The sequence below is a fragment of the Typopeltis vanoorti genome, chromosome 14, assembly GCF_054136105.1.
Source record: "Typopeltis vanoorti isolate ZY-2024b chromosome 14, IOZ_Tvanoo_1.0, whole genome shotgun sequence".
Classification (NCBI taxonomy): Eukaryota; Metazoa; Arthropoda; class Arachnida; order Uropygi; family Thelyphonidae; genus Typopeltis; species Typopeltis vanoorti.
Window position 1 is genome coordinate 59,747,081 of NC_143562.1, and position 19,772 is coordinate 59,766,852.

General features: G+C 35.7%; 1 protein-coding gene across 1 annotated transcript in view; it reads left to right on the forward strand.

The window, feature by feature from the left end:
• The window catches only part of LOC150099522 (core histone macro-H2A.1-like), a 138,271-nt gene that overhangs the window by 22,725 nt on the left and 95,774 nt on the right, over positions 1-19,772 (forward strand). Inside the window, 2 exon segments of the mRNA XM_090403370.1 lie at positions 13,836-13,894; positions 13,896-13,943. Of these exon segments, the coding sequence (XP_090259496.1) occupies positions 13,836-13,894; positions 13,896-13,943 (107 nt within the window).

The window sequence follows — 19,772 nt, forward strand, 5'->3', positions numbered from 1 at the left end:
TGAATACTTTAAGGCTGTAGTGTTTGGGGATATTAATAAGGGAAGCTGTTCCTGATAATAGAGGTATATGGAATGAATATTGAATGACTGCTGTCCATGTGATTATGTTTAACAGAAAGCAGAGGGATGATAGATGCCAGAGTGGAACAGCAGAAAACAGTAGAAAAAGTGTAAGCAGAAACATACTGTGAGCCATTATCACTGATTGGTTGAACAGTCACTAATATGAACATAATATGAATTTTATTTTTAACAGTGTCTCTGAAGGTGAATATTTGATATAATAAACAATCTGGCATAAAAATTCCAAGTATCCAATAGAAATTGATCTACCATTCAATAGATCTGCACACAATGCAAATTACTCATGCCTATAATAACAGGTTGCAACTCCATCACTTTATTCTCTTTTTTGGCTTGCTCAGTGGGTTAGCCACATCTTCAGTACAGGGTAGCAAATCATTGTTTAGATGATTCTTTGAGATGGTGGGCTGTTGGATGAATTGAAGCTAGGCAGTAGCAGCATAAGGTGGCACGTTGGCTGCCATGAAGTGTCACGATGGATGTAGTTTCAGAAGACAGGAACCATTACAAGAAAAGCTGGTCAAGGTTGTCCTAGAGCTACATCAACCAGAAATATGGAATGTTGCTGTAACAGCAAGATGGAACCCTATGACATCCTGTCACTAACTGTCTCATGAAGTTAATGCAGCCACATGTGAAAACATTTCAACCAGACTGTGTTAAGATGACTCAGTTTGAGTGGACTCTATGCTAGAAAACCAGTAGTTTGTATCCCATTAACCATCTCAGAGCTTGTTGAAACTGATGCCATGAACATGTGACTTGGAGCCCTGACAAATAGAGTACAGTTCTGTTCTTAGATGAGTTCTGTTTTAGCCCACAAACAGATTCTAGACATTGCTCGATCTGGAGAGAACGAGGAATGTGGTACCATCCCCTCCAACAGAGAAGGGGACACTCATGTTGGAGGCATCTTGTGTGCAGAGGAATAATGATTAATGGCTATACTTCCTTCATGTATCTGCTCCACTACTTCTGCAAGTGGTAGAGGAGTATCTTGAAAATGAAGATATCCAATGACTGCCATGGCCAGCATGATTACCAGACTTACATCTGAATATGTGTGGGACCCCCTTGGATGTCATATTGTATGCCAACAACTATCATCTTGGTCACTTGATGAGCTAAACTTTGCCCTGGCGGAAGAATTGGATTTGTTGCCACAAAATCTTATAGACACCCCAATATCAAGTATGATCCACTGCTGTCAGAATTGTTTATCCATTAGAAGGAATCATATGCCACATTGATGTTGTCAGACCAAATCTTCAAGCATATTGTGTCAACTTCTGTAATGTGATCTTTTTGGCGATTCTTATATATCCCTATTTACAGTCCCAATATAATGGCAAATACCTGTTGGATTTCTGCTCAAGACATGGACTGGTTATTACTAACACCATGTTCCAACATAAAAATGTGCACAAATTCACATGGAGAGAAGAGGCAAGGAATAAGAAAAGTCTCATTGACTATGTTATTGTTGATAGTGATGTTTTCTCCCTGGTGTAGGACACTAGAGTGTACAGAGGATTTGAAATTGGAAGCGATCACTATTTATTCTTGAGCAGGATAAAATTGAATTTCATATTGAAAAGAATAACATGTAAGAAAGTTTTAAAGCGAATAAAAGTTGAGCAGCTCTCAGATGTGAACTGTAGACTAAAATACACAAAGATTATTGAAGAAAAAATGAAAGAGTGTGAGAACAGGAACCAAACCTTGGAGATTCAGTGGCAAGCCTTGAAGAAAACCTTGATCGATTCAGCCAGAGAGGCATGTGGTGAGGTTGTCTGCAAGGATAGAAAAATCAGAACTCCATGGTGGACACAGGAAGTTAAAGAGGCAGTGAAGGAAAAGAAGAAAACATATCAAAAGTTCCTGGCAAATAAGTCAGCTTTTGCTCTTAGAGAATACAGAGACAAATGTAAGAAAGCGAAACATTGTGTAAAACTAGCTAAACAGAATTCATGGGAGGACTTTGGCAAGAACATAGAAAATAAATATCAAGAAGGTGGTAAGATATTCTGGAGGTTGTTGAAGAAGCTTAGAAATGGAGGAAAGAGTGCTGTAAAAGGAGTTAGAAAAGAAGAAAACATATCAAAAGTTCCTGGCAAATAAGTCAGCTTTTGCTCTTAGAGAATACAGAGACAAATGTAAGAAAGCGAAACATTGTGTAAAACTAGCTAAACAGAATTCATGGGAGGACTTTGGCAAGAACATAGAAAATAAATATCAAGAAGGTGGTAAGATATTCTGGAGGTTGTTGAAGAAGCTTAGAAATGGAGGAAAGAGTGCTGTAAAAGGAGTTAGAGATGATAAAGGTGACATGAAAACAGGAGAAAAAGATATCCTTGAAGTATGGAGTAATCCTTGAATTACTTCGAAAAGTTGCTAAATGAAATAAGCAGTGATAGCACAGTGGTACAAAAACACTCAACAGGCATACAGTCAGGAATACATATCTATACTTGAAGTAGAAAAAGCCATCAAAGGCTTGAAATGTGGAAAGGCAGCAGGAGTAGATGATATTCGACCAGAAATGCTGAAGTATGGTGGTATAAAAGTCTTACAATGGCTGCACTGCATAGTTCAGAAAGCCTGGACAGAGGGACGAATTCCCGATGATTGGAGTAGAGCTCTAATAGTACCCATATAAAAAGGGAAATAAAACTGAATGTGAGAATTACAGAGGTATTTCCCTACTGAGTGTTCCTGGCATGATCTATACAAGTATACTTGAGAAACGGTTGAGAAGAATTGTGGAAACAAAGCTTGGTGAAGAACAAGCTGGATTCAGGCCAAATAGAGGCTGTCAGGATCAGATCTTCACTTTACGACAAATAGTTGAGAAAGCATGGGAATATAACAAAGATCTGTATTTAAGTTTTGTCGATCTGGAAAAGGCATATGACAAGGTGCCAAGTGAGAAGCTATTCAATACGCTACAGTTATATGGTGTCAATGGGGCATTATATCAAGCAATACTTAGCCTTTATTTGAGTTGTGAGTCAGCAGTTAGAATTGAAGGAAGTACAGGAAGATGGTTAATGTTAAATCTGGTGTGAGACAAGGATGTACATTATCCCCTCTGTTATTCATTATCTATATGGATCACATTACGAAGTGGTATTAAACATGATATCAAAATTGGAGATGTTAATGTCAGCTCTTTACTTTATGCGGATGATGTTATACTTCTAAATAAATCCGCTACAAGTCTGCAAGATTCTCTGACTAAATTGAATAGCTGGTGTAATAGATATAGTATGAAGGTCAGCATTAAAAAGACAAAGACAACGAAAATAGGTAGAATTGTTGAAAATGTCAACTGCATTGTGAACGGGGAACCTGTGGAACAAGTAAAACATTTCAGCTACTTAGGCACGATTTTTAGTGAAGATGGTAAATTAAATATGGAAATAGACAACAGAATCAACAAATCTGGTATGGTAGGAAGTCAATTGAATAAATTCATATGGAATAAGGGAGAAATTAGTCGAACTCTAAATTAGCTGTATACAAGACAGTATTCAAACCAGTTTTAACTTATCTATCTGAGAGCTGGGTCAGAAGTAAAACACTTGACCAGAGACTGCAGATATGAGAGTCCTGAGAAAAATTAGAGGCGTGAACAGATGGCATCAATGGCAATATCATATTAAAAACAAGGATATTAGTTAAGAACTTGACATTGGCAGCATCCAGGAATGCCTTAGCAAAGCTAATCTTAGGTGGTATGGTCACTTGAACAGAATGGGCGAGGAAAGATTAGCAGAACAAGTGTTCTCTGCCAGGTTGGCAGGAAAACGATCCAGAGGAAGACCAAGATATAGGTGGATTGATACCGTACAAAGTGCCTTAGACGATAGAAATATCAGATCTGATAATGTTAGAGTCTTGACAAATAACAGACTGATTTGGAGGAAAATTGTAGATAGGAAGTTAGTAATGACGTAAATTTTTCATGTAGTACTATCATATCCTGTTACACCCCTTGAGGGTACATGTCAGGAAATTGATGATGATGATATTTTTCATTTCATTTCATTGTTAGTCTATTGTACACTGCCATACCAAATTTTGCCCTACTTCATTACAAACTGCATGAGTTTTGAACCATTTTGTTGAGCAGTATATATATATACATACATACATACAGGTATCCCTTGCTTAACGCAGGATTTGATTAACGCAGCAAAATTAATTGCAACAATTCCTTTATATATGCGGCAAGTTTTAATTAACATGCCTTTAAATTTACCATGCAAAAACATGCAAGCCTCGAGGAGTGGTTCCTGGCTGAGTGAAAGAAAGCCGTGAGCATGATGACGTCATTCCTTTCATTACACATTAAGAGTGGGTGTATTACAAGCTCCAATTGTTTTGCTGTATTTACAAATTACATTCTTCTTAAATTTTTTCATCCAAGAAAGAATTTCATATAAATTCTCTTAATGATCTGTGTGAGAATGTGAAAGTTTTATTTTTTCCAACAAATACGACATCTACAACCCATGGACATGGGCATCATTGCAATTTCAAAGCCTATTTTCTTAAAAAGACATTCTCAAAGGCAGTAGAAACAACGGGAGAAAATGTGATTATGCTCCAAGAATTTTGGAAAACTTTTAACATTAAACACACAATTGAAAACATTCATGACTCCTGGGAGCTAGAAGACAAGTGTCTTCTAAACTGCATGAGAGCTGTTTGGAAAAACCTTTTGCCAGAATGTGCTAATGACTTAGGTGGTTTTCAAAATCCTGTGAACAGCGTGGTTGAAGAAATCTTTTCAATTGGTGAAGACCTTGGTTTTGATAGTGTCGATGCAGAAGATGTTTAAAGAATTATTGGATTTAAATTCAAAAAGATTTCAGTGACAATGGCCTTCTTGAAATTGAACAACAACAACGTGCATATGAAAACAATGAACAAATGGAATATGAAGATGAGGTTCCATAGGAGATAACAATCAAAGAACTGGATGGAATATTTCGCAGTTTAGAATCGCTTAAGCCGCAAGTAATGGTTATTAATTCAGATGTTAATCGAAGAATGCTTGTTTGCCAAAGTCTAGAGAGTCATTTTGCTTGTTATTGTAGAATTTATGTTGATAAGGAAAAAACTCTTCAAACGACTCTTGATAACTTTTTTTCGATAAAAAAAAAATTGCAGTACAGTGGTATCTCGCTAATCCGAACCTCTTTAGTCCGAACCCGCCAGTAATCCGAACTGCGGTTTGAAACAAGAAGTTTTATTTAATACGTATTATTATTTTGTGTACTGTTATTTTTTTTAATAATTATCATTTTAACTATTATTATTTATTTTATTATTATTATTACAATACAGTATTTTTTCATACTGTCAATTGTACGGTTATACTGTAGCCCAGGGGTTCCCAACACTATGCCCGCGGGCACCATGGCGCCTGTCGACCAATTTGTGTGTGCCCGCCGTTGTTCAACCGTGTGCCGTATAGTGAAATAATCACGCAACAATTCATGGCATGCTATATGATGCATGCATTAATGACACATGACGAGTCTTAAACGCATGCAATGTAAAGTAGACGAGCATTCTAAGTTGGTCATTCCAGTTTAAGAACTGGAATATCATCATATTCTCCTAATTATGAAGCACTGGCCAATGAAATGGAATGTCAAAGATCACACTAACTTACATATATATATATATATATTTAAATTTTTATATAATGTAAACTTTTAAGTAATAAAACATTTAATTATAATGCAAACTTTGTATATATTCATTTAACAAAAGAATTCAAAAAATTTGCTTGAAAAAATAAATGGTGCCCGTTGCTCTATCGGTATTTTAGAATGTGCTCTAGGAAACAAAAAGGTTGGGAACCCCTGCTGTAGCCTATTTTGATTTATTGTGTGTTCATGTTTGCTTGGGAAGCTGTTGAACCCGAAGCAATTTGAGTGTCATGGAAAAATCTGTGCCCTTCGAGAATTTACCAAGATAACTTCGGTGATTCACCAAAAGAGGAAATTCAAAACATGCATAATTTGGTAAAAAATCTAAATCCAGATGTTGAAATTTCACAAACAGATGTTACGGAATGGATTACAGGTAGAACCGAAAGTGAATTCGAAATCAAATCAGATGCTGGAATTATAAATATGACGATGCAGAATGAATTAGAAGACGTGATGATGATAAAGAACTCGAAGAAAAAAAAATAAAACATGAAGAGGCAGTTGACAGTTTTAATATGTGAATAGAATGGGCTAAGCAGAATGATACGCCATTCCATAAAATTTTATTGCTAATGCAGCTCCAAGAAGCATTTGAAAAAAGTTTAGCTTCCAAGAAGCAGAATAAAATCGGTGACTTTTTTACAAAGAAATAAAAAACTTTTTTTGTGTTATTTTGTGAAATTTTTTTGTGTTGTGCACAAGAAAGTGATATTTTTCACGCAAATTAAGTTATGTACAGAACTATACAATTTTATTAAATCATAATCCTCAACAATACAGGTACATACAAACTAAATTTTTTACCAAAATAAACTTTTGTACTGTATTATTTTTTAAGTTTTACATTACAGCACAGTAGCTTCTTTTTTCTATCAGTTCATTTATTTATAGAATTAAATTGATGTACCATTAGAATCTGATTATTTTTGTCTTAAACACTAGTTATTGTTGTCTCTTGGAGAAAATTCACTAATCCAAATGAGCACGGTTTTTATTAGTTCGGATTAGCGAGATACCCCTGTAATTAATATAAGTACATGCATTTATTAAACATTTACTTTGCATTCATTTTTTATCTTTCCTAAAAGAGTACCATATAAAATGAATTATTAATACAATAATTGATCATGGATGAATTGCAATTTTTACCATTGATTAATGCGATTTTGATATACATGGTAAGATCGAGTGATTAATTAATTGCTTTAATCAAGAGATACCTGTGTGTGTACACACACACACACACACACACACACACACACACACACACACACACAAATCCTGCTCATGAACCTATCATACATTTTAGCATTGTGGACAAACTAAGATTTAGATAGTATGGAAGCCTTTTTTCCAAGCCACTTTCAACTTCAAAAAGCAAAGACTTGTATTGGACAACAATCATCTACCTCTTGGTGCTGGAAGATTTGAAGTGAGGCACTGGTTTTTTGGAAGATTACATAGCCAGTTCAGATGCAATGTCAAATATTTGTTTTTCATAGAAAATTTAGATTATATATTGGTTAAACTTAAAGTAACAAGCAAGTGGTGCTCATAATTGTAAACATCTTTTCCTTGAATCCATTGAGTCAAATTTACAAGACATGTTGCTATAATGAGCCCACTTTTTATCTTAGTCTTTTATTTCACATTAATGAAAATGTGCAGTTGCCTTACTGCACGAGTCATGTTGTGTTGCTACATAACTATGTTGCTGTGGATCAGAATTTTCCACAGAACTAGATAAGACTTCCCAAATAGTTCAGCAGAAGTTACAGTTGTAACTTCTGACTATTTGGGACCTGTCAACTTTGAACAAGAATGAATGAATATGCTAATATTTCCTGCTTTTGAGGCCACACTTTTATAGTAAAGGAGCAGTGAAAATGTGGCATGCGTTTTGCAACACAATCTCATTAGCCACGATATTGGATACAGTATTCTATTTTGTATTATAATGCACTTCCTCCTTGATAATGCCCTTGTAACAAGGATGAAAAGTTAAGTTTTATTATGTGACTATCATAAGCCACAAATAAGTTTCACCATGTGCCTTACAAATATTTTTTGGGAAAAATGAATCAATCAGTGACATGAACTCTTATTGTAATACTTCTTCACAAGGTAAAACTCATTTCCTTATCCTCCTTTCCCACACAACCTCATTATTAACCTGTGTTCTCCATGTGAATGATGTCACATTCAACTTTAATTCTTTAAACATAGCCATTTCTGTTCCTGCTGTCAGTCTTTATTATTATTATTACATGACACCTTAAGAAGTCCAAGGACTTATCACAGGAGATATGCTACTCCTCACAACCTGCTGTCTACACTACTTAATTATCCATCTATGCACGGGGCCATCTATTGACATCACCATCTACTACCCAGTAATTTTTTTTTTTGTCTGTATATTATGTGTGTGTTCTAGTGTAAATGGGTTTTTTTTCTTTATATGTTATATCTTATCAACAATATTTCTTTATCTTAATATTTTTGTATTTCCTTTCTTACTCTACCTTAAGTATTTTTTCTCATGCCTGGGCTCTCCAGATATTTATTTGTTTGAAGACTGCACCTCTGAAATTCCCCTATAGGCAAAAGAAAGCTTTCATATCCTAGTAGATCAAATAATCACTTATATCCTATCTTAGCCAAGGTTTGCAGTCATGGCAAAAATTACTCTCTTTTTTACTCTCTTTTTATCTTAAATCACTACTAATCATTGGGGTTCCGCTATCAGGTCCGAATAGTGTTTTTAGGATCAGTGCATTGCAAAAGATTGAATCGGACAACTATTTTTATCAACAATAACAATAAGTTTAATTTCTGGTCTAATAATTGTACATATCACATGAAATCACAAGATTCATTTATGAAAGGTAATTTTAGTCTTTCTCAATCACTCAACTTGGTTTCTAGTATATTCTTTCGCAGTTACTTACTAGACTTTCAACAAGCATACTTTATGTTACAACTATCAGGAAGTTATACACATAACATGAATTCGTTAGGTGTGCTTGACATTCCTAATTTAGCATCAATCAAAATACAACATACATGTATACAAACATATCTCTCAGAATCTCATTCCTTTCAAACACTTAATCATAATCTAGGCAATTATATTTATACAATCCACCTCATTGAGTTTCAAACATTCCAATGATATGATAGCAGGAACATACTCTACCATAAAATTCAATCATAAGTACACATAATTAATCACAGAAATTTCAATAGCTCAATATTTTATTCGAGGGAAATTAACTTCACTCATGCTTCACTCATTAGCGATTACACACATTTACAAGAAATGTTAACACTCTAAATACTATCTCCTTAAACTAAACAATTTAACAGTTTGATAGGGAATTCTTTCTTAATTCACAAACAATTAATTAATAGATAGACTCACATGGGTCTCTTCCTATCTTGCATGTGTCTTCCATGTTTTCTCCTCGAAGCGATACAGGGCACCGATAAATAGTCGCGGCAGCTGGTGAGATATAGGATAGGCTTTCCGGTGTCTTGAACTGCCCGGCGAAGGATTTCTAGTGCACGACCCAGCGAAGGTCGGGTCATGCACTTACCCAAACGAGCGTCAGATCTTCAGGACTAATACGGCAAGATTTCTCCTTAACTTATCACCTCTGGATATCTTCAGCTGTGACTGGAGTGGCTATCGGTGGATGGGTCTCTCCATCTTCCCCACCGGAACTTACGGCACCTCTCGATCTCAGTCTCTCGTGGATGGATCACGCAGGATGAAGAAAAGGAAGCTCTTCTCATCTCGGAACCAAACCTTTTAAACACCAGTGTCCCTGCACCTTGGATTAAGTTTTTGAGACCCCTAACGTCCCCGTGCGAGTCTTGCTGGTAGTTTTTAGAACTCTGGATAATGTTTCTCGAATATTCGCCAACAATCTTACTTTCTCCTTAATCCTGCCTATGGGCCTTTTCTTTTGATTCATGCCACGCCCTTTCAATATTGACCTTGAAGGTCACTTGCAATGGGACTTGCAAACAATTTTCAAAAGACTTGCCGAATTTCGGGCGGGCGATGCACTTGGTTTCAATACTTCTACATCCCTTCTTAAACAATGAGCGAGTTAATTCCCTTTGGGCTTATTTTGCTCTTTATACAGATAGCTTTACATAGAGAAATAAGATTTACATTTGTACAAGAAAATTTAGGTGAATTCCTACTGTAAAATGGCGATGTTTTAGATAATTTATTTTGGCAATATCGAATTTTTACACTAGTCAGGATGCTGTATGTATGATGATAAACCCAATATGAGATTGGATAATTCACCTTCAATTGAAAAATTCCATATAACAATTCCTCTTGTGACAAGAATCAAACTCGTATCTTTTCCAACTGAAGAGTTCAATGTCCCCCCCACACACACACCCATTCCTTTACAGTTTATTATTATTTTTTAAGCAAGAATGAAGTGAAGGAAGGATTTGTCCAGCTACAAAGTGGTGTATAGTATAGTATAAGTTGTCGGTTATTAGCACTGCTGAAAGTCATTTTTTCATAATTTAATTAATAATAATAAGTTAATTCATTGTATATTTTTTGTTTTATATGGGTGTGTGATAGGCTGAGTTGTTTAGTTTTAAGTAAACCTTGTATATCTGTTTAAATTCAATGACATCCTTGTTTGGTGAATTGAATTATGTGATTTTGTTCAGTGCAGTATATGAGATATATATTCATTGCAAAAGTTGAAGGATTTATGGAAGGAGAGCAAAACTGGGTGAGCAAGTGTATATCAAGTGTTTCTGAGAGTGCCAGGTGGGTGGTAAGAACAAAGCATGTGTTAGTAGAGTAGACAGTATTGAGGGTAGACTTGAAAATGTTTGCCAGAATTAATGCTGAGCATGGAAGGTCAAGAGAACGAAGTGGACCTCAATAAGGAAATTGCACACTTGCATGTGATCTTTCACAGTACAAAGTGCAAAATTGAAAAACTGCTGAATGACAAGAAATTAACAGAGCTGAGAAGAGAATAAAAACAGCAGGTTTGAGGTAAAATCAAGATCATATGAATAAATGAGAGAAATAAGATGAGAAAATTTTGTGTTGAGATTCTATGATCAGGAGTACTTAACAAAAGCATGACAATCTTATTTCCCCTGGCACAAAAATTAATAATATTAGTGATGCTCTTAGGGTGCAGAAAGGTAAGGTGAAAGAATTGTCTGGTTGGTACTAATGACCTGAGAGGTGAAAAGTATTCTGTGGAGGAGAATGTGAAAGAGATTTGGATAAGGTGAAAAAGAAAAGCAAGAGGGTGAAGATTGCAAGTCTCCTGCCACACTATAATATTAGTGAACTGAGGACAAGGGTACTGATATCAAACAAATCAATATGCTGGTTATGCAGAAGAAATGATGTAGGGCTTGTGGACCTATGGTCTGGAGTTTGATGGATGGGAGAATTGGTATAATGCTGATGAACTGCAGTTAAAGGGTTTCAGTGTTAGGTATCTAGAGTGTTTCATAATTTTGAGTCACTGAGTGACCACTTTGCAAGGATATATCATCCAAGTGAGGTTACTGTTCTAACATATGTGACAAGGACTGATGTGGGAACAGAACTGGATGAATTGACTGTTCTTAGGATATTGTAAAATCTTAATGTGAATATGGCCATGGAATTAGAATAGATATCAGTTCATATTTACAAGAATGTGCAAGGGAACTGGCAGTGTCTCTGACTAGGCTCTTTTAGTCTCATCAGCTCTGGCAGAGTGCCAGGGAGTGGAAAGAGGGGAGAATAATTCCTTTGCGTAAGGGAAGCTCTAAGACTGCAGTAGCAAAACATAAAGCAATCAATATCTCAGAAGTGGTGGTGAAAAGTTGGTCAAAGTGCAAATTCAGGAATAGGTGGATAATCAGTGAAGGATCAGTCTTGCCTTATTAATTTGCTAACTTTTTATTATAGAGTGATAGTTGAGTTAGATAAAGGGAATGACTACACAATGATTTTGCTGGATTTTGCAAAACATTTGACAGAGTACCATATGACACTGTGCATATGGATATGAGCGGCTGATTTACAGATACCAGCAAGTGGTGTACGGAGGAGCAGGATCCAGGAGAAAGGGGTGTGTTGCAAAGTACTGTTCTAGGACCACTACTGTTTAATTTGTAGAGAAATTATATAAGAAATAATCTGAAGGGAAATATTCAGTTGTTTGTTGATGCAAAACTGAGTAGACTAATACAGGGTGTTTCAAAAAAAATATCTCTGCAACCACGAACCGCAAATGAATGCGACTTGTACCATGCGAACAGCCTTGGCTTAGAGTTTGATATGACAACTGCTAGATGCCACTACTAGCACCCAAATAGCCGCTACGCTTAGTTAATGAGAAGATGGCGTCTAGTCAACATTAATTTATTTTGTAACTGTACCACATTTTCATTATTAAATATAATTATTTGAAATCGATCATTCTTTTTGAAACACCCTGTAGTTAATCAATGTGATGTGGAGAGCTGCTTGCAGGATAATTTAAATAGGCTGCCAGTATGGGCAAAAGATAATGGGTGTCTGATATGAAGGAATGTAGTTATGCATTTTGGGAGGAATAGATTACAAGCTGTGTATCACATTTGCAGTAGTTTCATTAAACTGTACTCCAGGAAATGGATAAAGCTAGGGATTTGGGGCTAGCAGTAGATAGAGTTGAAGTTTAGAGGACATTTTGCTATGGTTTCCAAATTAGCTCATAGGATTGCTTGGCTATTGAAGAACATGCTAACAAGTAGAGACAATGAAGTTATTATTCCTCTTTATAAGGCCTTGTTACATCTACATATCTACATCTGGATTTCTTAGGGATAAGGAAGTAGTATAGCAGATCTAGAGGCGAGTGTGCTATGGAATGCTCCATATGAGAATAGATTCAGGGTGTGTGAGTTGCAAAAGTTGGTTGATAGGCAAGAAAGAAGAGATATAATAGAAACATTATTTAAAGGGTTTTATAGGACTGATGTAGTGGAATGTTTCAGCTCTTGGCTAGAGAGGACAGGACAAGATGTTATCCCTGGAAGTTGAGTGAGAGTGTGGTTAGTAGGGGGTGTGAGGACTAAATTTTTTGCTTCGAGAGTGGTGAATGAATGGAATGGATTACTAGTCAGTTGTGAGTGTTTTGTCTGTTAATGGATTTAAGGAGAGGTATAATAGATATTGTGGGGATAATTTAGGTCTCCCATGATGAGTCTTCAGACTCCATGGAGATGCTTGTACAATCATTAATAATTATTTATCCTTGCTTTGCCTGAGACCATCTTTTATTGCTTTTTAATATCATCTCTCTCTCGCAAGTGCACACACACACACCCCCACCCTCTTGGCATGTGCTCCAGTTATTAATTCTGGAATGAAAAAAAAGCCTTCACTTCATTTTACTTAAATTATTTATATATATTGTACTTGAAATTAGAATTAACTAAAAAAAAAAATATATATATATATAGTTTAAAGTGCACGCACACACACACATTTCATATAAATACATTCCTGTTGATTATTTTAAAAATCCACATACTTTGTAGGTAGTTTTTGGTATTGAGAACACATTGTAATGTAAAGAGTTTATTAAAAATAAACAATTTAAAAAACCTTACGAATTTTGTGCATCGTAAGACTTACATCATCAGGGGTAATGGTACATAAGTTTTGCACAAAATTTTATGTACCATTACCCCTGATGATGTAAGTCTTATTACACATGAAACTTGTCAGGTTTTTTAATTGTTTATTTTTAATAAACTCTTTATATTACAATGTGGTCTCAATACTGAAAACTACCTACACAACTGCTTAACCACAGAAACCTAAGTCTAAATCTACATACTTGTTTGAGAATATTATTATTGCATATATATATATAATATTTAATATATAATAATATAAAATATATAATATTTTTTAAATATATATATTTAATATATTTAAAAAATACATTTATTTATTTTATTCTGTTTTTCATTTAGCTGAAATTTTGGAATTAGCAGGAAATGCTGCTCGTGATAACAAAAAAGGAAGAGTAACACCCCCGTCATATACTTTTGGCAGTGGCTAACGATGAAGAGCTACATCAGGTATGATTATTAAATAATCTACAAATCGCCAAAACTACTAAAAGAATTTTAAAGACCTACATTTGTCAGGAATAACATTTTGACTAGCTTGCTAGTGGATGTAAAATATCTCTTCTGTCTTAGTATGGCACACACACACACACACACACACACACACACACACACACACACACACACACACACTAGGTGAGCAGTTTATTAGAGACTCCCTCTCTCCATCATGCATGGAATTTACTGTTTTGTTTGAAACTGTTATATGTTTGTTTAAGCTCTGTGAAGTAGGTAGGCAGATAGATGATGATATGTATGTGCATAGCATATATGCTTGCAGTTCATTGTGATTATGAGCCAACAGTAATTTGAACAAGATATTATAGCTGGTGCTAGACATTCTTTCTTGTGCAAGTATCACAACTGCATGGGTATTTAAACAGATGCCTAGAGGCGGTGTTGGAAACTTACATTGTCAAAAACCATAATGGGTAGGAGGGGAAGAAGAAGAAAGTAAGTCTTTAAAAGTTGTAAATTATTATTTTTACAGCTATTTTTGCCTGTTTTCGTTTAGGAGTATCCCTTATTTTAAATACATTGGCTTTTTACTCAAGTATTCTTAGGGTATTATAAGTGTATTTTGAAGGTAAATCCTGTCCTGTGAGGTGTCTTCTCCCTTCAGGAGATTGACTACCATGTGTCTCCACCATGTCCTATTCTGCACCTCTCTGCTGCATTCCTCGTATGAGAGATAGGTCCAGTCTTCTATATAGGTAAATATATGCAGACTAATAGAGGAAGAAATTTTGCACATACCTTGTTTTGGATGTTAGGATGTCTTCGTTCTCCATACTTCTGCTGTTAGGTTGTTCAAAAAGGGGGTGTTTGAGGCAAGGTGGTAAGATTAATTAGAAAACCTGGGTTTTTTAAAATAGTATATATATATATATTATAATATTTAAGGGCGCTTCTTTGGGGAAGGGGAAAATTATTTTAAATTATTGTAAATTATTTTCTTTTATTAAGGAAAATGACATCATACAATAAAGCTCCTTTAAAAAAATCTATTATATCATAACATAGATTAAGAGGTAGGTGCTACAGAGCATGAATCAGCTATCTGAATAAGCGCTGTAGTAGCAGAGTTCGATGAATGTGATATTTGTCCTTTTGTTGGAAAGACTTGGATTTGAATCCCATCTAGTACACTGGCCTTTCTGAGAACTTTTCAACTGAGTTAGTGATATGGAGTTGGTAGGGCTTTTTATCTTGCAAAACAGACAAACCAACCGAAGAAAACAACATATACACAGTTAAGACAGAACATGCTGTCTTCATAATCTTTAGTGGCTTGCTTTAACTATAATTCTTCTTAAAATAGATCCTCCTAGTAATATAAAAAAATATCAATCTACACTTCATTAAAACTTTGGTTTTCATTTGTGATAATTTTCTTTCTTGAACTTGTAGATGATTTGATAAATGTTTTTTTTTTTCTTCTTTTATGATTTTAATATAATGAAGATATTATTTATGTAATGTAATCAGTATTTGATTTTGCTTTATTCAATCTACAAAATGAGAACTGAGTTTTAGTATACTTGAAGCTATCTTGTACATCCATGGAATGGTAGTCTAGTTAATTTGCAAAGAACTACCAGAATGGTGCATCTAACAGATAGATCACAGTGTTATGCAATTACTTTTTATTTTTATTTATCTCTATAAAGAGATTTTTACTCTGAATGTGTGTATTAATTACACAAGGGTTCAATTCCAGTTGGTGCAATGATTTAACTATTTCTTTTAGAATCCGAAAATTATTGACTCGAGACCAAATAAAAAAAAACTTATATACATATAATGAAACTAAAACATTATATACACTCTAAATAAAATTGCATAACTACAAAAATAACTGGATCCAAGGCCTTCTAAAATAAATCTACACTTTAGAGATTTTCTTATTCAAAAATATTATTATTATTTGACACCTCCAGGGAGTCCAAAGACTCATCGAGGGAGGGGACCTGCTCTAAAACTCTGTCTCAACCACTCAATCCACCAACTGACTGCAACTACACCAACGCCATCTACCACCAACCACCGCCACTAGTATTTCCACAGACAACACAAACATCCATGCCAAGGCAGGATTCGAACCAGCAGCCTTTTGACTGGAGAGCGGATATGCTAACCACTTGGCCAGCGTTTAGTGATATTAAAATCATTAGCATATAGTGATATTAAAATCATCCATTCTCTCACTCATTCTATTATTAGATTATTTGACATATACTTAATCATGTCTATCAGACTAAACACCTTGTTTTCACAACAAAATTGCTCACCAGAGTTCAGTTTCTTTGTTAAGCCCTTTCTGAAAATATAAACATTTTCTTCTTCTTTTCCATGGGATCCTTTCTTATCGCCCTTGTGTAGCATATAATATTAATCCTCCTGTTTCACTGAAGTATAAATATTTCTTACCTCTTGCAGTTCTATTTGACACACAATTTACTGTACCAGAGGAAAAAAGTTTCTTCTACTACTTCATAAACAACATATCTAAGTTGAGCTAATTCTGTTGCCTTTTCCAGTAGAAATAAGTAGATTTGACATCCTTAAGACAGATGAAACTTTCCAATCAGTGTTTCCTCGAACATTCAATTAGAACATCAACTGCAGTATCTTCTTTTATTTACTAAATACTTGTTGACAGTCTCAACTCCTCCAGATTAAAGACTCGCAGTTCTGCGATTCCTTTTCAGAATCTTCTATTAACATTCTTCCAACTGTCACATAAAACTTTAAAACTTGCTAAGAGCAAAATTTCTCTGGTCTGCATTCTTAAACTTCCATTAGCTCTTTCGTTTTTCTCGTTACCCCGATATCAAACGCTTTCTCTGTCAGTTGTCAATTACCCATCAAACTCTTCAGAGAGCATGCACACTCCATGTAAATGGCGAGCGAGAAGCTAAGGCTGACATGTTGTCTCCATTAGCATAATGAGAATGTCTTTTCAAAACACAACAAATATTTCAACACTTGAAAATTTTAATTACAATAAAAAAAAACTCAAATTATTACAAATCCTCATGGAAAGGCTTAGACGTTGGTTATACATTCTTACTGAATAGTTTAAGGAAATTACAACGTACAATAGAATATACATTAAAATAAATTTTAATACACTTTCAATATTTCGGCGTCACGTTGCCATTATCACAGGAACTTAAATACAAGACATGTGCATGCAAGCACAACAAACAGTAAATGAGGAATGAAGCAGGAAGCTATTCTTTCTCCTAAAAGTCCTGATGGTCCCCCCCTAGCAGGCAATGTTGGTATTCTTGACCGATTGGGCTGAAGGTCTTCTGATGTAGGTTTCCCAAATTTGGGGCAGTCTCGTGCAACCAAATTTATTGAGGTTTGGATTGTTTCTTAGGGCTGAGGCTAATTCCATGAATAGCCTTTCGTATTTGAATTTACTACGGTGTATTATCGTGGCTTTCTTCCACCGTATTCTATGGTGGGAATCCTCCGCGTGGTCTGCAAGACCAGAGTGGCTGTATTGGTGAAACCGGATGTAGTCCTTGTGTTCTGAAATTCTGATATTAGCTGTCCTGCCTGTTTGGCCAAAGTAGGACAGCTTACAGCTGCAAGGGACTTGGTATATATACCAGGTAGGTCTGGGGGGGGGGGGGGGGGGAGGTTGGTCTTTAGTGGAGCAGATAAGGGATGCCAATTTTTTATAAGGTCTGTAACAAGAAGTTAAGTCATGTTTTTTTAAGATTTTGGTAATTTTTTTCGAGGTGCCTCGGATGTAGGGAATGGTGATGGATTTAGAGTAATCCTTATTGTGGAGGGGGGGGGGGGGTTGTGATTTGTAGGTTTTAATATTTTTTTTTTTTTTTTGGATTTTTTTGGGGGGAGTAGCCATTGGCTGAGAAAGTGCTGAGGATGTGATTTAGTTCAGTGTTTAGGGCCTTGTCGTTAGAACAGATTAGTTTAGCCCTGTCGTATAATATTTTCACCACTCCATATTGTTGTGAGGGGGGGGATTGTTGGTGATTGTATCTGCCTGTATGGATGGGTTTTCTATAAACTGAGAAAACCAAGGTTCCATCAGGCTGGCGGGTGACTAGTGTGTCTAGGAAAGGGAGGCTGTTGTTTTCCTCTTTTTCCAGGGTGAACTTGATTCTGGGGTGTTGGTTGTTTAATTGTGTTAGAAAGCAGAGGAGTGCATCAGAGCCATGTGACCAAATAGCGAACACATCATCAACATAGTGAAGCCATATGGTTGGTTTTTGTGGGGCAGAGTTTTAAGGCTTTCTCTTCAAAAGTTTCCATATAGAAGTTGGCCAAGGGTGGAGAACCCATGGCTGTCCCCTTTATTTGTTTGTAGAATTTTCCTTTCCAAACAAAATAGCCTGAGTTCATTGTGAACTGAAATAGGGCTGTGATATTGGGAGGAAATTTAGCTTGGATTAGCTCTAAGGATTCTTTGAGTTGGACATTTGTGAATAGGGAGGAGACATCAAAACTGACCATTACGTCAGTGTAAGGTTTTCTATGCTGGCTTTGAAGTGGGCTGAGTTTTTATTGTGTGAAGGTGTGTTGCCAGTATAGTGTGTGAGGGCTTTGGCCAAATGTTTTGCTAGTTTGTACGTGGGGGAATCAATGCCATCCACTATGGGACGTAATGGCACATTTTTGTTATGTATTTTTGGGAGTCCATATATATTGGGGGGGGGGTAAGCAGTTAAACGGTTTTAATTTGTTAGTGACTTCTACAGGCCCAAGAAGTGACCTTCTTAAGGAGCCTGTGGAGTTTTCTGATTTGTGAGTTGGTGGGATTGTACTCGATAGGGAGGTAAGTAGCCTGATCTAACAATAGAGCATTCAGCTTACCTGTGTAATAAAGCAATACTATGGCGTTCCCTTTATCTGGTTTGGTGATTATTATTTCCTTGTTTTTCTTTAATTCTTGCGGAGATTTAATATCCTTATTGGGCATGTTGGTTTTTGGTGGTTTTACTTTGGTCAGAACACAAGCTACATCCAGTCTAATATCGTTGGCAACGTGGTTTGGAAGGTGTCGAATCCTGCGTTCAGTTTGTATCATAATGTCTTCAGCAGGTATTCTTCCGGGCGCAGTAGCGAAGTTGTGGCCACGTGAGAGAGCGTCGAGTGCTTCAGGTTTCAAACTTTACATTATTACAAATCACTTTCACTATTCTTATACAAATCACTATTACAAATCACACAAATTGTTATTACAAATCATCAGATTCTAATGAGTACATCAAAATTTCAAATGCTTTACATTTCATTTTGACAATAATAATAATATCAATGACAGGCACATCGCAAGTGCTTATATACGTGTTATGAAACCAAAACTAATAATATACTAACAGAGAAATAATTGTAAAAAGATTCATAATTATAAATTATGATTATTTTTGCAACAGTATGAGATGGCATTGCAATACAATAGTGGTCTAAAATGGAGCATATTACAAGAGAAAATGTGTTGCATCCTGCACAGACTCATCAGTTTTTATCAGGAGCTCATCTTGTTTTATGCCTGCCATTGAAAAACAAGCAACTTTAGCTAACAGTGGATACTAAACATGTGACAGGACATTAGAAGAGTGGGAAGAAAAAGTCTCCTGGCTTCAGTTCTTTGCTAGCAGCAGAGCTGTGTTGCGACAGTATGGATTAAATCACACAAGGATTATGGATAAAATTATACCAGGTTTCAGCACTGCATTCTTGCAGTGATTGGTGTAGGGATGTATGTGGAACATGTTTAGGGTATTCTGGCAGTGA